Source organism: Danio rerio, chromosome 8 (genome assembly GCF_049306965.1).
Source record: "Danio rerio strain Tuebingen ecotype United States chromosome 8, GRCz12tu, whole genome shotgun sequence".
In the NCBI taxonomy this organism is placed as follows: domain Eukaryota; kingdom Metazoa; phylum Chordata; class Actinopteri; order Cypriniformes; family Danionidae; genus Danio; species Danio rerio.
In genome coordinates this window covers 140001-163136 of record NC_133183.1, presented here as the reverse complement: position 1 = coordinate 163136, position 23136 = coordinate 140001, and the positions used below count along the sequence as shown (strand labels likewise).

Below are 23136 nucleotides of genomic sequence, written 5' to 3'. Positions count from 1 at the left end.
GTTAACGAGCAGTTGGACAGGTGTACCTAATAAAGTGGCCGGTGAGTGTACATTTATAATACACAACAATAAATTCAGTCAAACAATAGTTTGTATATTGGACACATGTGAAACACGTTTTAATTCCTCCACAAGATCAGTGATGCACTCAGAAGCGTGTCAATAATTATGTGATGATGTTTATTTCAGAGCTTCAGGACAAATGTTTATATATTTTGTTGTATATAAAGCGGTCTTCAGCAGCGCATGATGATCACAGACACTACAGCTGAACCCAGGAGTAAAGGGATGTGAGACTGAGCTCATACACACTCTCCATTATTATTATTAGCTGATGTGTTTCTGTGTGACGCACACTTCAACAGCAGAGCAGGATGTAGAAAAGCACTCCTCACTCCAGCATGATCACACTGCACAGCTCTACTGCTGATCATCATGTCTGAGACTGCTTCATAATGAGCTGTGGAACTGTGTGTGTGTGTGTGTGTGTGTTATGTTCAGTTGTATAGTGTGTGACGCCTCGTCCTCCAGAACTGTGTGTTCTGCTGGTGTCTTATGGTCTCTCCATCTGCTCATGAGCTTCCCTGCGGCGCTACACACACACACACACACACACACACACACACACACACACACCTGCGGTCGGAGTGTGAATGAAGGACTTGAGCGTCAGAGTAAAGCAGCTTTAATGAATCCTCAACACTGATTCAAGCCAGCGAGTCCAGCTGAGTCTGAACCGTCTCCATCTGAAAACACACAAAACATGAGTATCTGAACACACACACACACGCACACACATGTTTGTTTTTGTGAAAAGTGGGGACATTACATAGGTTTCCATTCATTTTATACTGTCCAAACTGTATATTGTATTGCCCTCACCCCACCCCACCCCTAAACCCAACCATCACAGGAGACTGTGTCCAGCTTTACTCTCTGATTAAACTCATTCAGTGTGATTTATAAGCATTTTGAGAAATGAGGACGTCACCAATGTCCTCATATTTCACCTCCTTTTTGTAATACCTGTGTCATACCCATGTCATTATACAGATTTGTGTCCTGATATGTCACAAAAACACGCACACAGACGCACACAAACACACACACCTGATTGTAGAACTCCAGCAGATCCTGATGGCTGAACTCCAGGAATACGTCCTGCAGCCGCTGAAACACACACAGGAGAGCGTCAGGATAAAAGCTTCATCCATTATTCCTGTGAAAGCACTTTACTGAACACACACACACACACACACACACACACATGCTCAAAGATTCATGATCGTATCAATTAAATATCAATAACACACTCGCTGCTGGGGGAAAAGCAGAAAACTGAGAGACAGAGACGACGCTGAGAGATCTGGAGAAACACACGCACACACACACACACACACACACACACACACACACACAGTGTTATTTACAGCTGAAGTGTTTCAGTGAGTCTGTGTATTCTCCTCAACTGAATCTTCTGTTCAAATCACTGAAGCTTTAGCAGGAGGAGAGTGAACAAACATGACGCTGTGCTTGTGTGTGTGTGTGTGTGTGTGTGTGTGTGTGTTCTCCTGCTGACACTGGCTGCTGTTCAGTTCTGCATTGATAATCAAATATTGCTTGTTCCCTATAAAGCTGTAAACAACCCAGCTCCTGTTTATCTGACCCAGCTTCTGTCTCGCTACAACCCAACCGGCTCTTGAAGATCTCTAAACTCAGGGCTTCTGAATAGCAGAGTCCACTAAAGGAGGTCGAGCCGTCTCATTTATGGCTCCGTTTTGAATGTTTTTTGCAGCAGACAGGCGCACGTGGCTTTGGTTTGGTTAAAAGCAGAACGGCCGTGACATGCGCATGTCTCCATTTTGCTTGTTTGCTTGCGTGTCCATCTCAGAGTAACAGCCGTACACAACAGCAGCTTGATGACAGCAGCGTACCGGCGTTCAGAAGGGGGAGACGACGGTGTGAACACAAACCAGCCGTGAAGGTGGCAAAGGGGGCAAGGTAAGTGTGAACGCACCGTGAGGGCCCTTTACACGAATACATTTTAGAATGTAAATGATCCGCGTCCACACTGGCGATTCACCTAGCGCTTCTGAACAACTCTCCATACACACTACGCCATTGTAAATCACATGACCGCGCACACACACACACACACACTCTCTGGCATGCGCTGCAGCATGCTTCCAGGTGAGAGCTGTGCACATCAGACTGTTCATCAAGGATCTCCTGCTGGATCTAATCTCACTATATTTGTTAAACGTGATATTCAACTCACCTTGTTGTCTATATATCACAGCATATCCCCTCACTTTGGTCTTTTGAATCTATTCTTGCTCTCAGGTAACATGTTTAGGCAAAGATTAATGTAACCGCAGACACTGATTCTGCATATTGACTGATTGCTCGCCTTTATTTCCTATATTGTATAAATGTATTGTGTGTTATGTTGTTATAATGGCCATTATTGATTATTAAACTGATGATCAGCAGAAGAGAGGGTGTGTTTCATAGTTTTCACTGAGAATGAGAGGAGGCAGTGATGTAAGCGGCTCTGATTTGTTTTAAATATGCATGAACATGCCACTCATATAAACCTGCAGCTGCAGGACGCCTCAACATTCCTGCTGTCTGTTAATATCAACGTTAATATGGCAATGAGAATAGACAGTTCCTCATATCACGTCTTCATTGAATTGTTTAGACAGTGAAGCAGCGCAGCCTGCAGGGTGATGTGAATGAGGTTATACAGCACACTGCTCAAATCCTGCAGTGTCAGACGTGTCCCGAGCCCATGTGAAGCTTGCTAGAGAGCAGCTGGATGATCCAGAAGAGCGCTGGGGGAATCTCATGTGGTCAGATCAAACCAACATAGAAGATTTAGGTAAAAACTCAACATGTGGTGATTGGAGGAGAAAGAATGCGGAGCTGCATCTGAAGAACAGCACAGGTGGTGTGGAGCATGAGGGGGACATCACGCTGCAGGGCTGTTGATCTGCAAAGGGAGCAGGACGACTGATCTGAGCAAAGGACACTAAAGGAGAGGTGTTGAGTGAATCCTCCCTCCATCATTGAGGATGAAACATGGCTGGGTCTTTCAGCATGGCAGAGATACCAAACACACCACCAGCCAATGAAGCAACGGCCTGATGAGAAGCATTTCAAACACCTGGAGTGGCCTAGCCAGTGTCCAGATCTCAACCCCTTAGAAAATCTTTGGAGGGAGTTGAAAGTCCTTCGTCCCCAAAACATCACTGCTCTAGAGGAGATCTGCATGGGGAATGAGCCAGAACACCAGCACCAGTGTGTCATCGCCAGCAAACACTAGAGAACACCAGTGCTGAGATCAGCGTTCATCATCACCAAACACTCCTTTACCACCATCTCTAGCAAACACATTCAGTAAAGATGCTCCAGTGTGATGTACTGCGCTGCTTCCTCATTTCATGTCTCATGTAGAGGAGGATCTGATGAACACCACGGGCAGAACTCATGCTGTAACAGGCAGAACTCACACATCTGGGGCTGAACAAACACTGCTTTACCCCACTGCAAGTGTGTGACTGTGTGTGTGTTTGTGCATTTATGTGTTGTAAGTATGTATTTAAGTATATGTGTGTGTGTGTGTGTGTGTGTGTGTGTGTGTGTGTGTGTCTGCGGGCAGGAGCACGTCAGGCCACATTAATAGCGAGGACATTAATTAGACACAACATGATCATCCATAATTAAGAGTGTGAGAGGAGACGTCATCTTCAGCAGAGCCGCTGGAGGAGCCACAGCTCACACTGTATGTAGGACAGCACACGAGAAGAGTGCGCACACACACACACACACACACACACACACACACACACACTTCATCATGAGGAACATCAATCAGCCCCATCCCCACAGATCAAGAACATCCACATGTGTGTGTTTTGTGTGTGTGTGTGGTATGAAGGGTTAACTGTAGCCTCAGTGTGTGTGTGTGTGTTTTGACGTATCTAGGCTAACGCTAATGGCTCCTTGTGCTTTCAGAGCTGACAGCGAAAATCACAGTGCTGGGACGATTACTGTCACACACACACACACACACACACACAAACACACACAACTGAATCTCCACCCCAGACACACACACACAGACACACAAACATCCATTCATCTTCCTTCAGCTTAGTCCCTTTATTAATCAGGGGTCGCCACAGTGGAATGAACCAGCAACTTATCCAGCATGTTTTACACAGTGGATGCCCTTTCAGCTGCAACCCAGAACTGGGAAACACCCATACACACTCATTCACATACTCACTCATACACTACGGCCAGTGTAGTTGATCAGTTCCCCTATAGCGCATGTGTTTGGACTGTGGGGGAAACCGGAGCACCCGGAGGAAACCCACACCAACACAGGGAGAACATGCAAACTCCACACAGAAACACCAACTGACCCAGCCGAGACTCAAACCAGAGACCTGAGTGCTGTGAGGCGACAGTGCGACACACACACACACACACACACACACACACACACACACACACACACACACACACACACACACACACACACACACACACACACACACACACTCTCTCTCTCCTCTCTAAAGCTCTTTATGGAGAAACTCAGCATGCAGCAGATTAAGATGAAAAATAAGAGCCAACAGATGATGACACACACACACACACACACTGTAATGACGGCTGAGTTTCAGAGCTTTACAGCAGAAGCAAAACACGGAAATAATCTGCTGTAAAAACCAAACACTGAGAGGAGGAGAGGAGCTCACACTGTGTGTGTGTGTGTGTGTGTGTGTGTGTGTGTGTGTGTGTGAAGTTCTGATTGGCTGATGGCCACAGTCACATGTCCAGCATTCCTGAATAATGAGCATCATGTGACCCCGATGTGTGTTTGCATCATTTAAATGCTGACACTCATGAACACACAACACTGACATCTGCTCACAAACACACACCATCATCATCAGCATTATCATCATCATCATCATCATCGACGGCTGCTTCTCACTCAGGGCTGCTGTTTATGCTAATGAGATAGAGAGATGGGCACTAGTGGGCGGGGCTTTAACCATCTGATGACACGTACAAAAGGAGAATGCCAATCACAGTGTTTCTGCATCAAGTCTGATTATAATAAACACAGTTCACTCATGATGAGCATAAGAGACTGCTGGAGATACTCACACACTGCTGACACACACACACACACACACACACACACAACTGGGGTTAAACCTCACATAAGTCATCTTTGCGTAATAGAGGCCCTTTAATGCATTTGAATCGGCTTTATTTAATCATTTAATTATTTGTTTGATTGTTGACTGTGTAAATCAGTGTTTCTCAACCATGTTCCTGAAGGTCCACCAGCACTGCATGCTTTAGATGTCTCCTCTGTCCGTCACCCATCACAGGTCTCTCAGTCTCTGCTGATGAGCTGATGATCTGAATCAGGTGTGTTTGGTTAAATGTGCAGGGCTGGTGCTCCTCCAGCATCATGGTTGAGAAGCACTGCTCTAAACTCTTTGGATGAGAAATAAACTGGTGTGGCCTAATGATCTAGTGAAGCTCAGGCTCTGTATTACAGCTCCTCTGAGCCGCCACTGCCTTTGATTGTGGTTTGTGGGCTGCTGAAGTGACCAATCACAGCAGTGGAAAAGGTGATCTGAACATCCTTTATGCAAATGCTGTGGGCGTGCTTTATGCAAATGAGCAACCTCAGGCATGCAGAGATCCGAAACTGATTAACATCAGAAAGAGTTGGAGAACAGATTCAAGTGTGTGTGTGTGTGTGTGAATATGCATAATCTGCTCCTGAAGCCTCAGATGTGTTCGGCTCATTAACTGGTTTGTTTAGTAAAGGTGCGGTGAGCGGGTCGAGCTGCTGTTCCTGGATCAGACTGAACCACATCCTCTGCTTTGCTTAAACCCGGAGCACAGGCCCTGCATTCTGCTGCGTGTGTGTGTGTGTGTGTGTGTGTGTGTGTGTGTGTGTGCAGAAACAGCTCATTGTTCTATTGAGGTTCTTCTGTCCTGAAGATCTGAATGGAAGGAGGCCAAGAAGATTTTCACACGCTCAACACTGCGTACAGTACAGTACACACACACACACAAACACACGCACGCACGCACGCACACACACACACACATACACATACACACACTTTACCTATACTAGTGGAGGCCACACAGAATACACACTCACATGGACAAACAGACATACACTGATACTCACATTCACACACAAACTCCCACCAAACACACAAAACACAGACAGACACACACATATATAGACACACACATGCACTAACACAATCAAACATTCTCTCTCTTACTGTCTCACAAACACACACACACACACGCGCACACACACACACACACACACACACACACACAGTTCTGAGTGAATCATCTTCATCATCTCCTCCTCATCATCATCCCTCTCCTGTTTCTCCATGAGCTTCAGCAAAGAGTGGCAGAGTTGCTTTACCCCTGTCAGCTCCGTTACACATCTGGGATGCGATGGATTCGGGAAACGGCAAATCAACAAACGATGCTTGTAACGACGCAACTTGCGACTTTAGTTGGCTAATGATGGATTTTGGAAACACACCGCTGAACATCAGTGCTGCTATTCAAACACAATATCAGCAGTGATTACAGCTGAAGCCCTTGGTGGAGACGCTGGAGACAGCAGGAGCATTATACACACACACACACACACACACACACACACACACACACATCTCCAGAGCAACACCAGAGCCGGGACTGTTTCTCACTGAGATTACGACTACTCAAGTACCAGCATGCATTGTGGCCTCACTGAAACACATCCAGATCTCCACTCCAATGCATGAACGTGTGTGTGTGTGTGTGTGTGTGTGTGTGTGTGTGTGGAGCTGAATAAACATGCACAAACCCAGAGTAAAGCTGTGTTCAGGTCCAGAGAGAAAACAACCAGATAATACTGCATTCCCTGACAGAAGACGCGGCTCAGTGTAAAGTCTAATATTCTGATCTTTCAGTGTCAGATTATTCTGCTCCTCATGGTCAGATTATTCTGCTCCTCATGGTCAGGTTATTCTGCTCCTCATGGTCAGATTATTCTGCTCCTCATGGTCAGGTTATTCTCCTCATGGTCAGGTTATTCTGCTCCTCATGGTCAGATTATTCTGCTCCTCATGGTCAGGTTATTCTCCTCATGGTCAGGTTATTCTCCTCATGGTCAGATTATTCTCCTCATGGTCCGGTTATTCTCCTCATGGTCAGGTTATTCTCCTCATGGTCAGATTATTCTCCTCATGGTCCGGTTATTCTCCTCATGGTCAGGTTATTCTCCTCATGGTCAGGTTATTCTGCTCCTCATGGTCAGATTATTCTGCTCCTCATGGTCAGGTTATTCTCTTCATGGTCAGGTTATTCTCCTCATGGTCAGATTATTCTCCTCATGGTCAGATTATTCTGCTCCTCATGGTCAGGTTATTCTCCTCATGGTCAGGTTATTCTGCTCCTCATGGTCAGATTATTCTGCTCCTCATGGTCAGATTATTCTCCTCATGGTCAGATTATTCTGCTCCTCATGGTCAGGTTATTCTCCTCATGGTCAGGTTATTCTGCTCCTCATGGTCAGATTATTCTGCTCCTCATGGTCAGGTTATTCTCCTCATGGTCAGGTTATTCTGCTCCTCATGGTCAGATTATTCTGCTCCTCATGGTCAGGTTATTCTCCTCATGGTCAGGTTATTCTGCTCCTCATGGTCAGATTATTCTGCTCCTCATGGTCAGATTATTCTCCTCATGGTCAGATTATTCTCCTCATGGTCAGGTTATTCTCCTCATGGTCAGGTTATTCTGCTTGTTTTGATGAGAGACTCTCTTCACTCTGACTCATCATTTCTGAACACAGCACTGTATTTACACATGTCTTGAAAAAGCTTCTCGATGTCAGAGTTTGAGTTATTTGCTCTAGAAAAGAGACGGAGGCTCAGAGTAAGTAAATGTGTTCGTGTTGTAGTTCTGTAGGTAGTTTAGTGATTTCAGCCTGTCCCACAATGCCGTGCGGTGGCCTGATTAGCTCAGGCGTGTCTGTGATTATCACAGGAGTGTTGGAGTGTTTCTCCATCTGCTGTTTACTGATGTTCAGAGGAGTTTCTGACACGTCCTGCGGGATCCTGAAGCGCCGCTGGATCACACACAGCAGCAGAAACTAGGCCAAACAGCACAGATATATATTTATTTATCTCTATATATCAGATACTGACGATCAGCACAAGATCCTTCAGGAACACAGCTACTGTTTTCCAGCACACGGCTGACAACAGGACGAACCCAAACCCAAACCCACAGCTGGACTCGTTCAGGAGTGACTTTAGGATCATTAGAGCATCAAATATGAGGGAAGGGTTATTTCCAGAACCTGTGCCTTCACTGTTCCTCAGCGCTCAATGATCATCTCATTCATTCATTTTCTATTCGGCTTAGTTCCTTTATTAATCAGGGGTCACCACAGCGGAATGAACCACCAACTACTCCAACATATGTTTAACACAGCATATCCCCTTCCAGCTGCAACCCAGTACTGAGAAATACCCATACACACTCTTGCATGTGTTTGGACTGAGGAGGAAACCGGAGCACCCGGTGGAAACCCACGCCAACACGGGGAGAACATGCATGAAGATAGCGCTGTCGTGTTCCTCCATACTCCCGGAATCAGCCCGAGCGGACGCAGAAGCCTGAACAACAGCTCTCGTGCTTATGTTTGTGTTTGTGTGTGAGTGTGTGTGTGTAGAAGAGGCTCTGCAGAAACGCTGTTCTCACTGTGTATGAATGAGGGAACAGCACTGATCTGAGAACAGCAGGAGTGTTTGAGCACAGAGCAGAGTGTGATGGTCCTGATGGGCTGTGTTATATAAGAGCTTCTGGCTTCTGTGGGCACACACAGGTAAACAGCTCCAGCAGCGCTTCAGACGCTCAATAATAGATGATCTGCCTGAACACTGATCAACAGAACACACACGCGCACGCACACGCACACGCACACACACACACACACACACACACACACTCCATTCATGTGGTACTGTCTGGATCAGACCCAGAGGAACAGCACATCTCAGAACATCAGAGGCAGAACTCTGTTCCAGCACCAGTTGAGGCTCTGTGTGTGCTGCAGCGACACCACAGCGCTCTGATGGAGAACACAGCTGCGCTTCCCATGATGCAGTGCACCGCTGACTGACGCAGATGCACACATGCACGCACGCACACACACACACAGACAGACACACACACACACACACACACACACACACACAGAGACACACACACAGACACACACATGCATGTCCACACGCAAACAAACTTAAAACACACACGCACACACTCACAAACAGACATGCAGGTGAACATGGGCACAAACACACACATGTATGCGCACACACACACTCAAACACACATTTCACACGCACACACACACACAATGTGTGTGTGTGTGTGAAACATGACAAAAACATGACAGAAGACATTAGCATAAGACAGAGACAAACAGAGGATGATGGAGAATAACAACAGCTGAAGACCACGACAGAGGAGAACTACTGTAGCAGAACCAGTGTGTGTGTGTGTGTGTGTGTGTGTGTGTGTGTGTGTGTGTGTGAGAGAGAGAGAGAAAGAGACTCAAAGTCTATTCACAGAGACAGAAGCCTGCTGACGGTCACCTAGACACTGATCTGGACACATGAAGCATGAGAAAACACACACACACACACACACACACACAAACACACACACAGTCAAATGCACACACATACACACATACGTACACACTGTAACTCAAAAGTTTTAACAAGTGTGAGTGTGTGTGTGTGTGTGTGTGTGTGTGTGTGTGTGTGTGTGTGCGTGTGTGTGTAAGTGTGTGTGTGTAGATGATGTCTTCACGAGCAGTGTTTCCCAGCATTCCCAGCGTTCCCACCAAACATGTTCAGAACAAAAAGAGGCTTGATTCAGTGGAATGCTGACGCTCCTGCAGCGGCCCCTCGCTGAACCCCCGCCAGACACACACACACACACACACACAATGATGAGCCGCCACGGTAAACAATCACACACAAACAGGCTCAAGAGACTGACACACACACACACACACACACACACACACATACAAAAGATACAGGCATGCACACACACAGGTACACACAGTCTCTCTCTCTCTCTCTCTCTCTCACACACACACACACACTGTGGGGTTCCTAACTGAATGAATCGCTGATGATGAGTGAATCAGAGTCACCTGCGGGCCCCGGAGTGAATCATCTGTGCTGCTGCTGCCCCCTGCTGGCCCTGCACACTCCTGCATGACGCGTGTTAATGACTGGATCAGGGGTGGCCAACCATGTTCCTGGAGAGCCACCTTCCTGCAACCCATATCATTCCTGCAACCCATTCCTTGCTACCCATATCAGACACACCTGAACCAATAATAAGGACCTGAACACCACCTGATCATTACAGGCAGGTGTGTCTGATATGGGTTCCATCTGAAACCTGCAGGAAGGTGGCTCTCCAGGAACAGGGTTGGCCACCCCTGGACTAGATGATCATCAGCGGCTGTGTTCTGCTGTCTGACACACTGCAACCCAGTATTGGGAAACCCCCATACTCACTCATACACTACAGCCAGTGTAGTTGATCAGTTCCCCTATAGCGCATGTGTTTGGACTGTGGGGGAAACCGGAGCACCCGGAGGAAACCCACACCAACACGGGGAGAACATGCAAACTCCACACAGTAACACCAACTGACCCAGCCGAGACTCAAACCAGAGACCTGAGTGCTGTGAGGGGATTGTGCTAACCACTGAGCCACCATGATGCCCTCATCTATTGATCATCACTGATGGATGCAGCAGAATATCCTGAAGTGTGTGTGTGTGTGTGTGTGTGTGTGAACGAGCCCCGCAGCTCAACCACAGGCGGAGTACTGTCTCTACTGTCACACACACACACAGAGAGAGAGAGAGAGAGAGAGAGAGAGAGAGAGAGAGAGAGAGAGAGAGAGAGAGAGAGAGAGAGAGAGAGAGAGAGAGCTCTATATGTGCAGACACAGCACCACCACCTGTCTGTCTAAGGAAGTGCAGCTCCTCAAACACACAAACACATCTTTTCCTCAAACACACACCCTTCGTCTCCTCAAACACACACACACACACACACACACACACACACACACCTCGCTGTGGTCTTCTGCTCGGAGCCCCAGGTTGAGGACGGCGTGCGGCGCTTTCAGGCGACTCTCATCTGATCGAGCCATCTGAAGATTGAGCTGCCAGCTGACCCGATCCAGCTGAAACACACACACACACACACATCAGCACTGGTGCGCGTGCACACACACTGTTTCAGACGGTCAGATGAGACTCTGTGCTGATGCGAGTAATAGGCATGGGCTGATGACCGTGTTCTGCTTCACCGTTCCTCAGGTATGAGTGAGACTTTTATTGATTTACGTTTAGTATTTTAGCACAGCAGCATCTCCAGCAGGAAACATCTGCAAAGATGCTGCTTAAACTAAAGAAATCAGTGTGTTAGACACTAATGAACACCGCAGATGTCAATATTTCATTTGGATTATTCAGCCGGACATGTTCACTGCTCCACAATACAATAAATGTTTCCCAAATCTAAACAGATTGTGTTGAAAGAGGGGAAAGGTTTAGTTTGTACCCAGATATTTAAAAAGAAGATATTGTAGAGCAGCGAGCACACACACAATACTGCCATACTCATATCCAAATGATCCTACCGCCACAATCATATACCGGCCCATGCCTAGCGAGTAATGCCTGTCCTTTAACAGCTGCTGTACAGGTGACTCTGACATCACTGATCTCTGAGTTCTGAAGAGTCACGCTCCAGTAAAAGTACCATGACTCGCCTAACACTGATGTGCACTAGAGTAAAAGTACCTGTAGTGAATATCACTCAGAGTATGAGTAAACAGTAGACCATTCACAAGTACTCAAGAGTAGTGAGTATTGCATGTATAAAGCTGATGTGTTTACATGTCATTTGTGCACGTGCGTGTGTGTGTGTGTGTGCGTGTGTGTGTGTGTGTGTGTGTGTGTGTGTGTGTAAACGTCACATTCTGTAGTGCATCTAGTGATTGTCCAGCAGGCACACAACGTCAGAACACGTTAACATTAGGCTAGATTTAGCTTGTGATGTCAGGTGACCAAAATTCCAGGTCTAGCCGACATATAAGGACAGCGTTATCTTGATGTCCAATAATGACGCTGATATTTGGTTGATTTTAGGTTAGAAAGTGACCAAAATCCAACATCGAGCCAACATCATATTGACAGCACATACTGACATTTATTCATCTCATATGGCCACCAAAATCCAACATCTGATAGACGTCATAGTGGCAACGTCCACACAACACTAAGCTGTAACATCATTAGGCGTTGATATTTGGTTGGTTTTAGGTTGGACGTTGACCTGACATCGAGTTCTAACATCAACCTGATTGTCATTTCCAAACAAAATGCAGCGTCTCCATTATGTTGGGGTACAGCGTCAATCTGACGTCATGTTGAGGTCTGGTGCCTGCTGGGTGTTGAAGGCTGTTTGGGTCATCATACAGTAAACATCCATCATCAGTGACCTGCATCTACACAGTCTCTGGGTCAGTGCATGTACAGATTTTTGACATCTTTTTGGACACTTTTAATGCTTCTAAACAGTTTGCTGCATTTATAAAGCGCCCTGTGTTGAGCTACTGCATTATGATGAGCTTTACCACACTGGACGGGAATCACAGGACTATTTTCTCCTGTCTATGGGGGATTAGAGAAATCAAAGGAGTGACTGCAGGCTGAAGGACAGATACTGCACTAAACATGGACTCAAGGGAGAGTAAAAGTACACATCTATAAAACTACTCCGTTCCAGTCATCTGAGTGTTGGTACTCAGTTACTCTACACCACTGTGCTGTCAGTGGATCCTCATCCTTCATCAGCACTGAGCTGAGCTGAGCTAGAGGAGTTAGAGTAATGCACAACACTGTAATATCTGCTGGATCATCAGTGAGTGGATCAGCGTCTCCATCAGTGCTGCACAGTAGAGCATCTCCTCCTCACACACTAGAGCAGACTGTGCGAGACATTGAGGGAATAATATGATTAACATCAGCTCCACATCTAACCATCAGGCACCTGTAGAGTTTATGTGTTCCAGTAAAACAGACACAGATAAAGTGGAGCGGCTGCGTTTAAAACTGATGACAGTGAACGAATGAAAGTCAAACCGGCGAGCTTCATCAGCTGGATGCCCTTCTGGGTCTTTCACTTACTCTGAAGACACTCCTGACGTACACTCACTACACTTTGCGCCAGTGAAATTGGACAAACTTGGGGGGCGAGTCCTAAATGTTTGAAAACCCCTGCACCAGAGGTGAAGAGGAAGTGAAGCAGCAGTGATGGAGCTGCTGTAATGAAGCACTGAAGTAACCCTTTCACTCCATATCTCCGTGTGTGTGTGTGTGTGTGTGTGTGTGTGTGTGTGTGTGTGTGTGTGTGTGTGTGTGTGTGTGTGTGTGTGTGTGTTTGTGTTAGGGCTGGACGATAAGGCAAAAATTTATATCATGATATATTTCTTAATTTCGGTTAATATGATGAAATGCCGATATCGATATGGAGAATATTAAAAACAGAGGGAAAAATGACCCAGAGCGCACACAATAGATGACTGTACCTGCAAATCTCTGCAAACTGAATATGCAAAGTGAAACTTTTTGTTTTTTAAATAAAAACAATACAGAACAATGATGTTCACTTTTTATTTGTATTAGCCTTTACAAGCAAGACGTGAAATAAACTAGTAAATAACTAAAACTCTCAGACTCGGCTCATTTACTTATAGAAATAATACATAGACAGTTCATGAAGGTTAGCTTGACCAACGTGAACAGAAACTTTTATCAGTGTTTTTTTGTGTATATGCTGAATATTTAATCAAAATAATACAGAAATCTTACAATTATGACATTCACATTGTAAAAAAACATAGAAAAAGATTAATAATTATAATAATAAAAAAAATCTAAGAGAGTACAGGCTATATTCATATCTGCCAAAGAAAAGAGAAACCCCCTTTAAGTGTTCGATCTGACTATTCATATTTGTGTGAAATTACCCAATTAAAAGGTTTAACATAAAATATTTCTTATATATTATATAGTCTATTCATATAGACTAATGTTTTATATTATTTTATACAACACATTCTCATTATTTGACAGATTTAATACCTCTACTAATCTCATTCTCTCTATTTCATCAGATTATAATAATAATATAATCAGATTATAATCACCAGATTCCTGATAAATCTGTCTGTGAAATTTCATGTTGTAAGTTTGCGCGAGTGCTGTAAACCAGCATGTAGCGAGCTTGTGTGTGTGTGTGTGTGTGTGTGTGTGTGTTAATTTGGCCGTTTATGCACAGATCGAGTTATGTATGTGCGTGTGTATGTGTGTGTGTATGCAGTATGCATCTAGTGTATATGTATATGCGCACGTTTCATACGTGTTTTGAACATTGGGCAGAATAGGTTTATATGGGTGTATATTGATAAGCGAAGTTTGATTTAAATCCTACACGGCGCCTCTAGCCATCTGTTCATATCCTTCTTTTCTGACTCTGCTGATTTCGCTGTTGGGAAGGTGGACGGCTTAAACCTTCAGGATGCCTCATCTTCTGGCTCTCAGTAAGTTCTCTCAGGGGGAACAGGTTTGATGTGTTCCCGCTGCTGGTCGGCATCTCTCCCGCACATTTTGCAGAGCACCGAAACTATACGTTTATCGAAAATTAAAAAGCCGAACCAGTTCCACACCACTGCACTGCTCTTTCCCCTGTCAGAAACTAATTCGTCTGCATTCTTACTTCTGCAAGCTTGCTCATTCACTTCTGTATTCAGGGCACACTTTCTGCGACAGAGCTGACCAACTGCTGTGCTGAGCGCCGGTAGCGTGTCTGTGATGTCACTTGTGTGATGACGTACATCACGCTCTTTCTGACGGCTGAGCACTGACCGTCACTCAGTGACATATGGCACAATGTAGAAGATCTTATAGATATAATAAAATACAGACACGCAAATGTCGAAATACCAGAACTCACATCACCGTTATTGAAAACAATTCTATCACGATATATATTGATATCGAATTATTGTCCAGCCCTAGTGTGTGTGTGTGTGTGTGTGTGTGTGTGTGTGTGTGTGTTCACCTTCATGGGGGCGAATATCCCCAGTCTGATCTTCTCCAGCAGGTCTGCAGCGTCGGCGGCCCACATCTGGCTGAACACCTCTGCTTTCTGCGGCGAGATGCAGATGTTCTCCAGCTGCTGTCGGAGTGACGCCGGCTTCACATTATGATACGCCGCCTGCAGACAGCATCACAGCATTACAGCAGGACACACACACACACACACACACACACACACACACACACACACACACACACTCCTCCTGCTCAGGGGCCGCTCACACTAACAGCCATCTTCCATCATCTACTCGCTCCTCACTTAGTTTCTGTCTGCTTGAACAACAAAAGAAGATATTTTGAGGAATGTTGGACACCGGTGACCATTGACTTGCTTATGTTTTTCCTACTGTAGAAGTCAGTGGTTACCGGTCTTCAACATTCTTCAAAATATCTTCTTTTGTTGTTTAACAGAGGAAAGACTCAAAGTTCTGGAAGAATTATTGATTAAACCCAAGTCTGCGCTCTATAATAACTGATGATCTGCAGCAGATGATCACACACACACACACACACACACACACACACACACACACACACACCTGCTCCAGGATGAAGGAGACAGTTTCCAGCAGCAGTTGCAGTGTGTGACGCTCCAGAGACAGAGCAGACTGAAGCTTCTCCTCCTCCTCCTGACTGAAGGAGCGCTCCTGCGCACACACACACACACACACACACACACACACACACACACATTATACACACTAATATCACACACATTATACACACAAATATTATAATATACACAAATATTTCACACTTACAAACACACACATTATACACACAAACATCACACACGCATTTTACACACAAATATTACACACACACACAAATATTACACACACACACACATTATACACACATATATTATACACAAATATCTCACTCACACACACACACACACACACACACACACACACATTATACACAAATATCACTCAATCACACACACACACACACACACACATTAAACACAAATATCACTCACTCTCTCACACACACACACACACACACACAAACATAATACACAACTATCACACACACACACAAATATTACACACACACACACATTATACACACATATATTATACACAAATATCTCACTCACACACACACACACACACACACACATTATACACAAATATCACTCAATCACACACACACACACACACACACACACACACTACACACAAATATCACTCACTCACTCACTCACACACACACACACACACACACACATTAAACACAAATATCACTCACTCTCTCACACACACACACACACACAAACATAATACACAACTATCACACACACACACACACAAACATTATACACAACTATCACTCTCTCACACACACACACACACACACACACACAAACATTATACACAACTATCACACACACACACACACACACACACACACAAACATTATACACAACTATCACACACACACACCTTGAGATGGAGCTTCTGCAGGATGCGGGTCAGTAATCTGGAGAATTTGCTGTTGTCGATGGAGTTGATGTGAGTGACGGCTGCTTTAATGCTGCAGAACACACACACACACACACACACACACACACACACACACACACACGAGCTGATGATGACTAGAGCTGTGATTATTGATTATTGACAGATGTTATTGAGGTGGCGTGTTTGACTGTGCCTCAGTCTCCCCATCAGCACACACACACACACTGTCAGCGCACTTTACCTCGGTGTTTCCGGGATTATGGAGCTCATCTTCTCTTCGGTAGGTCCGTTTGTTTTATTTTCGTGTCCAGAAACAGTCACTTCCTACCGCTCAGTCATATGACGCGTGACGCCAGCACGTCGCCCCGCCCTCCGTACAGCGTAATAACGGTAAATATGTGCGACGCAAATGTTAAAATACGAAAAAATAAACAGATTATAGAACTTGACGAGCAAATAGTTCCCATGGCCATCGCATTTCCTGCCTATTTTTGGCGCGCTGAAGCTGGCAGCGGGAAAACCGAGCGGAGTTCACCTCATTCAGACAGAAAACAGGAGGAGGAGTACACAAGTGTGCTGTATCACTGGATAAACTACTGTACTGGAACACCGCCACATTAAGCTATTATTCGATAAAGAGTCGTTTGTTTGTCTGTATGTTCCGCCTCAGGACTCAACTAGATAACAGAGTTAACTGAGCTTTCATGCACATGAGGGATATAAAACCTGCACTGCTACTATTCCTGATATAAGTGAAGAGAGGTCTGTGTTAGAGTAACAGCACTATTTACACTTCAGACATAAGAATAGAGTATTGGCTATCGAGATCTACACTCACCAGCCACTTTATTAGGTACACCTCTCCATCTGTTAACGCAAATTTGTAATCAGCCAATCACATGGCAGCAGCTCACTGCATTTAGGCATGTAGACATGGTCAAGAGGATCTGCTGCAGGTCAGAGTGAGCATCAGAATGGGGAAGAAAGGGGATTTAAGAGACTTCCAACAGGGCATGCATGGCTGTTGCTGCCAGACGGGCTGCTCTGAGTATTTCAGTGGGCGCAAATGCCTTGTTGAAGAGGCCAGAGGTCAGAGGAGAATGGCCAGACTGGTTCCAGCTGATAGAAAGGCAACAGTAACTCAAATAAGCACTCGTCACAACCGAGCTCTCCAGAAGAGCATCTCTGAACACACAACACGGCCAACCTTGAGGCGGATGGGCTACAGCAGCAGAAGAGCACACCGGGTGCCGCTCCTGTCAGCTAAGAACAGGAAACTGAGGCTACAATTCACACAGACTCACCAAAACTGGACAATAGAAGATTGGAGAAACGTTGCTGCTCTGATGAGTCTCCATTTCTGCTCACACATTCAGATGCTCGGCTCAGACAACATGAAAGCATGGATCATCCTGCCTTGTATCAGCGGTTCAGGCTGGTGGTGGTGGTGTAATGGTGTGGGGGAGATTTTCTTTGGGTCCATTAGTACCAATTGAGCATCAACGCCACAGCCTACCTGAGTATTGCTGCTGACCATGTCCATCCCTTTATGAGCACAGTGTCTCCATCTTCTGATGGCTACTTCCAGCAGGATAACGCAGCATGTCATAAAGCTCAATCATCTCAGACTGGTGTCTTGAACATGACGATGAGTTCACTGTACTCAAATGGCCTCCACAGTCACCAGAGCTCAATCCAATAGAGCAGCTTTGGGATGTGGTGGAACGGGAGATTGACATCATGGATGTGCAGCCGACAAATCTGCAGCAACTGTGTGATGCTATCATGACAACATGGAGCAAAATCTCTGAGGAATATTTCCAGCAGCTTGCTGAATCTCTGACACCAAAAAGGGGTCCGACCTGGTATTTGTCAGGTGTACCTAATAAAGTGGCCAGTGAGTGTGTGTCATTTGGAAACTGAATAAGCTTTTATTAATGTATAGTTGGTAATATCAGCACAACATTTGATCAAGATAAAACTAGTAGAGTTCTAAATCTAAATGTACAGAAACTCTGGCCACGCTGCTCTCATGGCCATCTATATTACTAATCAACAATGATGTTTTAATAAAGAAAGGAAATTATATTCAATATTCTGATGACTTTAATTAAAAATATGTCTAACAGAGTCTAATTAATCATGTCTAACAGAAGAGCTAGATTATTCTGCTCCTCATGGTCAGATTATTCTCCTCATGGTCAGATTATTCTCCTCATGGTCAGGTTATTCTCCTCATGGTCAGGTTATTCTCCTCATGGTCAGGTTATTCTGCTCCTCATGGTCAGATTATTCTCCTCATGGTCAGATAATTCTCCTCATGGTCAGATTATTCTCCTCATGGTCAGATAATTCTCCTCATGGTCAGATTATTCTCCTCATGGTCAGGTTATTCTCCTCATGGTCAGGTTATTCTCCTCATGGTCAGGTTATTCTGCTCCTCATGGTCAGGTTATTCTCCTCATGGTCAGATTATTCTCCTCATGGTCAGATTATTCTCCTCATGGTCAGATTATTCTCCTCATGGTCAGGTTATTCTCCTCATGGTCAGGTTATTCTCCTCATGGTCAGGTTATTCTGCTTGTTTAATGGACGTTCTCTTCACTCAGTATTTCTGAACACAGCACTGTATTTCTGCTCGTCTACAAGATGCTTCCTGATTTCGGAGTTTGTAGATATTGATCAAACAGCAGACGACAGACTTGGAGAAGAAAATAATTTGATACTTTATTCTGCTGCAAAAGGAAAAACATGCGGCACTTAAAAACCAAAGCGAAGCGGCCGGCGTAAGAAAGAGGACAAACCATATATAAATATACCTTCAGTACATACAGCTACATCAGACACACACGTACAGCATCAGGGAGAGCTTTCCAGTCTGGAATGTTTGATAGGCATGATGTTCAGAGCGCCTCACGCACACACGCACGCACACACACACACACACACACACACACACACACACACACACACACAAACACACACCTCCAACACTGCAGTGAGTGAGACACACACAGGGGACAGAAGAATCAAATAAATACTTCATTTACAGTCATCACACAGTGCCTTCGTCATCTGTGCAGTAACACACAGCCTAGTAAACACACACACACACACACACACACACACACACACACACACACCGCAGTGTTTACTATTTAAAAGACGGCAGGTTTGGCACTTTGATGCTGATGTCCCCGATGTTGATGTTTTTGGGCATCTCTGGGAGGTTCATGTTCTTGACGGCCGATACGGCGCGTGCTGGAGCTCCAGCAATCCCGGCCTGCACACACACACACACTTGGTTAAACACACATACACACTCAGACAGACACTCACAGCTCTGCACATGCAGCATTCAGCAGACGCACACACAGAAGCAGAAACAGAGGAAACACAAACCCTGCAGACCGCGCACACACACACACACACACACACACGTCATTGAATGATCACTGTGTTAACCCAGCTTAGGCCACTGATCAAATCCAATTAGGCACAGATGCGGTGTGTGGATTGAGGTGTGCGCTGCAGGCGGTGTGTGTTCAGGGCTCTGCGGGGGTCTACATCACAGCAGGGTTTGTGTGATCGCACAACATCCACACACACACACACACACACACACACTGACAACAAACACTGCACAGGTAAACACCAACCGACTGACCGACCGCAGACTAACAGTCCAACAGAGACTCTGAGCGTGTGAGCGTGTGTGTGTGTGTGTGTGTGTGTGTGTGTGTTTAACAGCAGAGCAGACAGTGTTCAGTCAGTGTTTACCTGCCGCGTATTCAGCTGGAGCAATGCATGATGGGACACACACTGAACAGGACAGATGAGAGAACTACTTACCACAGTATGTGTGTGTGTGTGTGTGTGTGTACGCTAGGGCTCTACTGCTGTCTACAGTGATGTACACAATACTCACACACACATCTGCTCTTTCTAGCCTGTGAGCCTGAGGACCAGCATCCCTCAGCTGATCTGAGAACAGTGTGTGTGTGTGTGTGTGTGTAGTGCAGGTGAATGCTGGTCCTCAGACACACACCTGTGTGACAGTGCTGGCGTGTGTGTTCTGCAGTACCTGCGTCTACCTGTCCTGTCTGGGACACTGAAAGATAAAGGTCTGCAGAGAGAGAGAAACGCACAGATCTGGAGACAGTCAGGAGAGAGTGAAGAGAACATTACAGAGATCAAGATCACACACACACACACACACACACACACACACACATACACTCACACAAGCACACACTCACACACACACTTACACAAGCACACACTCACACGCACACTTACACAAGCACACACTCACACACACACACTCACACACACACACACACACTTACACACACTCACACATACACACACACACACACACACACACACACTCACACTCACACGCACACTTACACAAGCACACACTCACACACACACACACTCACACGCACACTTACACAAGCACACACACACTCGCACACACACACACTCGCACTTACACACACACACTCTCACACACACACACACACACACACACACACTCACACACACACACACACATACACTTACACACACACTTACACAAGCACACACACACACACTCACACACACATACACACTCACACACACATTCACACACACACACACACACACAGATCTGGAGACAGTCAGGAGAGAGTGAAGAGAACATTACAGAGATCAAGATCACACACACACACACACACACACACACTCACACTCACACGCACACTTACACAAGCACACACTCACACACACACACTCACACGCACACACACACTCGCACACACACACACTCGCACTTACACACACACACTCTCACACACACACACACACACACACACACACACACACACTCACACACACACACACACATACACTTACACACACACTTACACAAGCACACACTCACACACACACACTCACACACACATACACACTCACACACACATTCACACACACACACACACACACAGATCTGGAGACAGTCAGGAGAGAGTGAAGAGAACATTACAGAGATCAAGATCACACACACACACACACACACACTCGCACGCACGCACACTTACACAAGCACACACTCGCGCACACACACACTCGCGCGCACGCACACACACACTTACACAAGCACACACACACTTACACAAGCACACACTCGCGCACACACACACTCGCATGCACACACTCGCACGCACACACACACGCGCACACTCACAGATCTGGAGACAGTCAGGAGAGAGTGAAGAGAACATTAGAGAGATCAAGATCTCACACACACACACACACACACACACACACACACACACACACACACAGAGCTGACTAGGGCTGTGCGATTAATGGAATGGTGATCGTGATGTGAAATGTTACGGTTAGGGCTACTCGTGAGAGGCTGCAATATGAAATGTGTGTGTGTGTGTGTGTGTGTGTGTGTGTGTGTGTGTGTGTGTGTGTGTGTGTGTGTGTGTTATTAAATCTCCCCTGCTCAAAGTGAGCGTGTGACCTCCGTCTGTGTGTGTGACAGCCTTACTAGCCAACTGAGTGAACACACTTTCATTCTGCACAACCAAACCATGCGGAACACCCACAACAAACAAACAAACAAACAAACAAACAAACAAACAACCAAACAAACAAGCAAACAAACAAACAAACAAGCAAACAAACAAGCAAACAAGTAAACAAACAGGAAAGTGCCTCAGAAGCATGAACAGAGGAGTTCATATCAGAGAATAACAGCACGTCACTAATGTGGGAATATCCTGCTTTCACAGACACTGAACACACACACACACACACACGTGCGCAGAACCAGAAACAGTCAGGAGAGAGTGAAAAGAACATCACAGAGATCAGGATCACACACACACACATCTAAAGCTGACCCATCACGCTCACACACGCACCCACACACACACACGCTGACCCACCACAAGCAAATACACACATACACACGTGCGCACACACACACCTAAAGTTGACCCACAAGTACAGCAGTGTTAGTGGAGCGGGCTGGGTTGGCTAAAACTCTGTAACAGACAGTTCGACCGGTGTTTTGTGGAGGACGACGAAAATCAGACCAACTGGACTTTATTTGAGACGATGAGCCCTGATGAGCACTCCGTCTGGATCCACGATGGATATATCTCCTGCGGGGCAGGAATGCGATGTCCGGATGGAGGTGCGACACAGCTGGCAAAGGCGCTGAGAGATGGAGCCGCAAACGGTGTAGTTCAGCAGCCGAGTACTGCAACAATCCCACATCACGAGCTGGTAGACAAGCGCCAGGAGACACCAGGCAAACACCAGCCA

General features: G+C 45.7%; 2 protein-coding genes across 8 annotated transcripts in view; both read right to left on the bottom strand.

Moving 5' to 3' along the window:
* Positions 1-161: 161 nt before the first annotated feature.
* commd10 (COMM domain containing 10) lies at positions 162-17163 on the bottom strand. 2 transcript variants are annotated; one of them, XR_012383715.1, is made up of 8 exons: positions 17048-17143; positions 16786-16876; positions 15874-15981; positions 15297-15452; positions 11236-11349; positions 1111-1170; positions 637-746; positions 162-468 (listed from the first exon to the last, which is right to left on the bottom strand). XR_012383715.1 is itself a non-coding variant. In NM_001017895.1 (7 exon segments), coding segments are annotated over 7 exon segments (597 nt in total). In that variant the 5' UTR covers positions 17077-17163; the 3' UTR covers positions 672-707.
* Positions 17164-19508: 2345 nt separating this feature from the next.
* Positions 19509-23136, bottom strand: part of ap3s1 (adaptor related protein complex 3 subunit sigma 1) — a 9951-nt gene continuing 6323 nt past the window's right edge. Inside the window, exons 6-8 of one of the 6 annotated variants that reach the window (XR_012383691.1) lie at positions 20891-20958; positions 19626-20089; positions 19509-19541 (exon numbers count right to left, since the gene is read on the bottom strand). Coding sequence is in view for 3 of the 6 variants with exons in the window: in NM_001005964.1 (NP_001005964.1) it covers positions 19961-20089 (129 nt within the window). In the remaining 3 variants the exon portion in view is untranslated. 6 annotated transcript variants of the gene reach the window in all.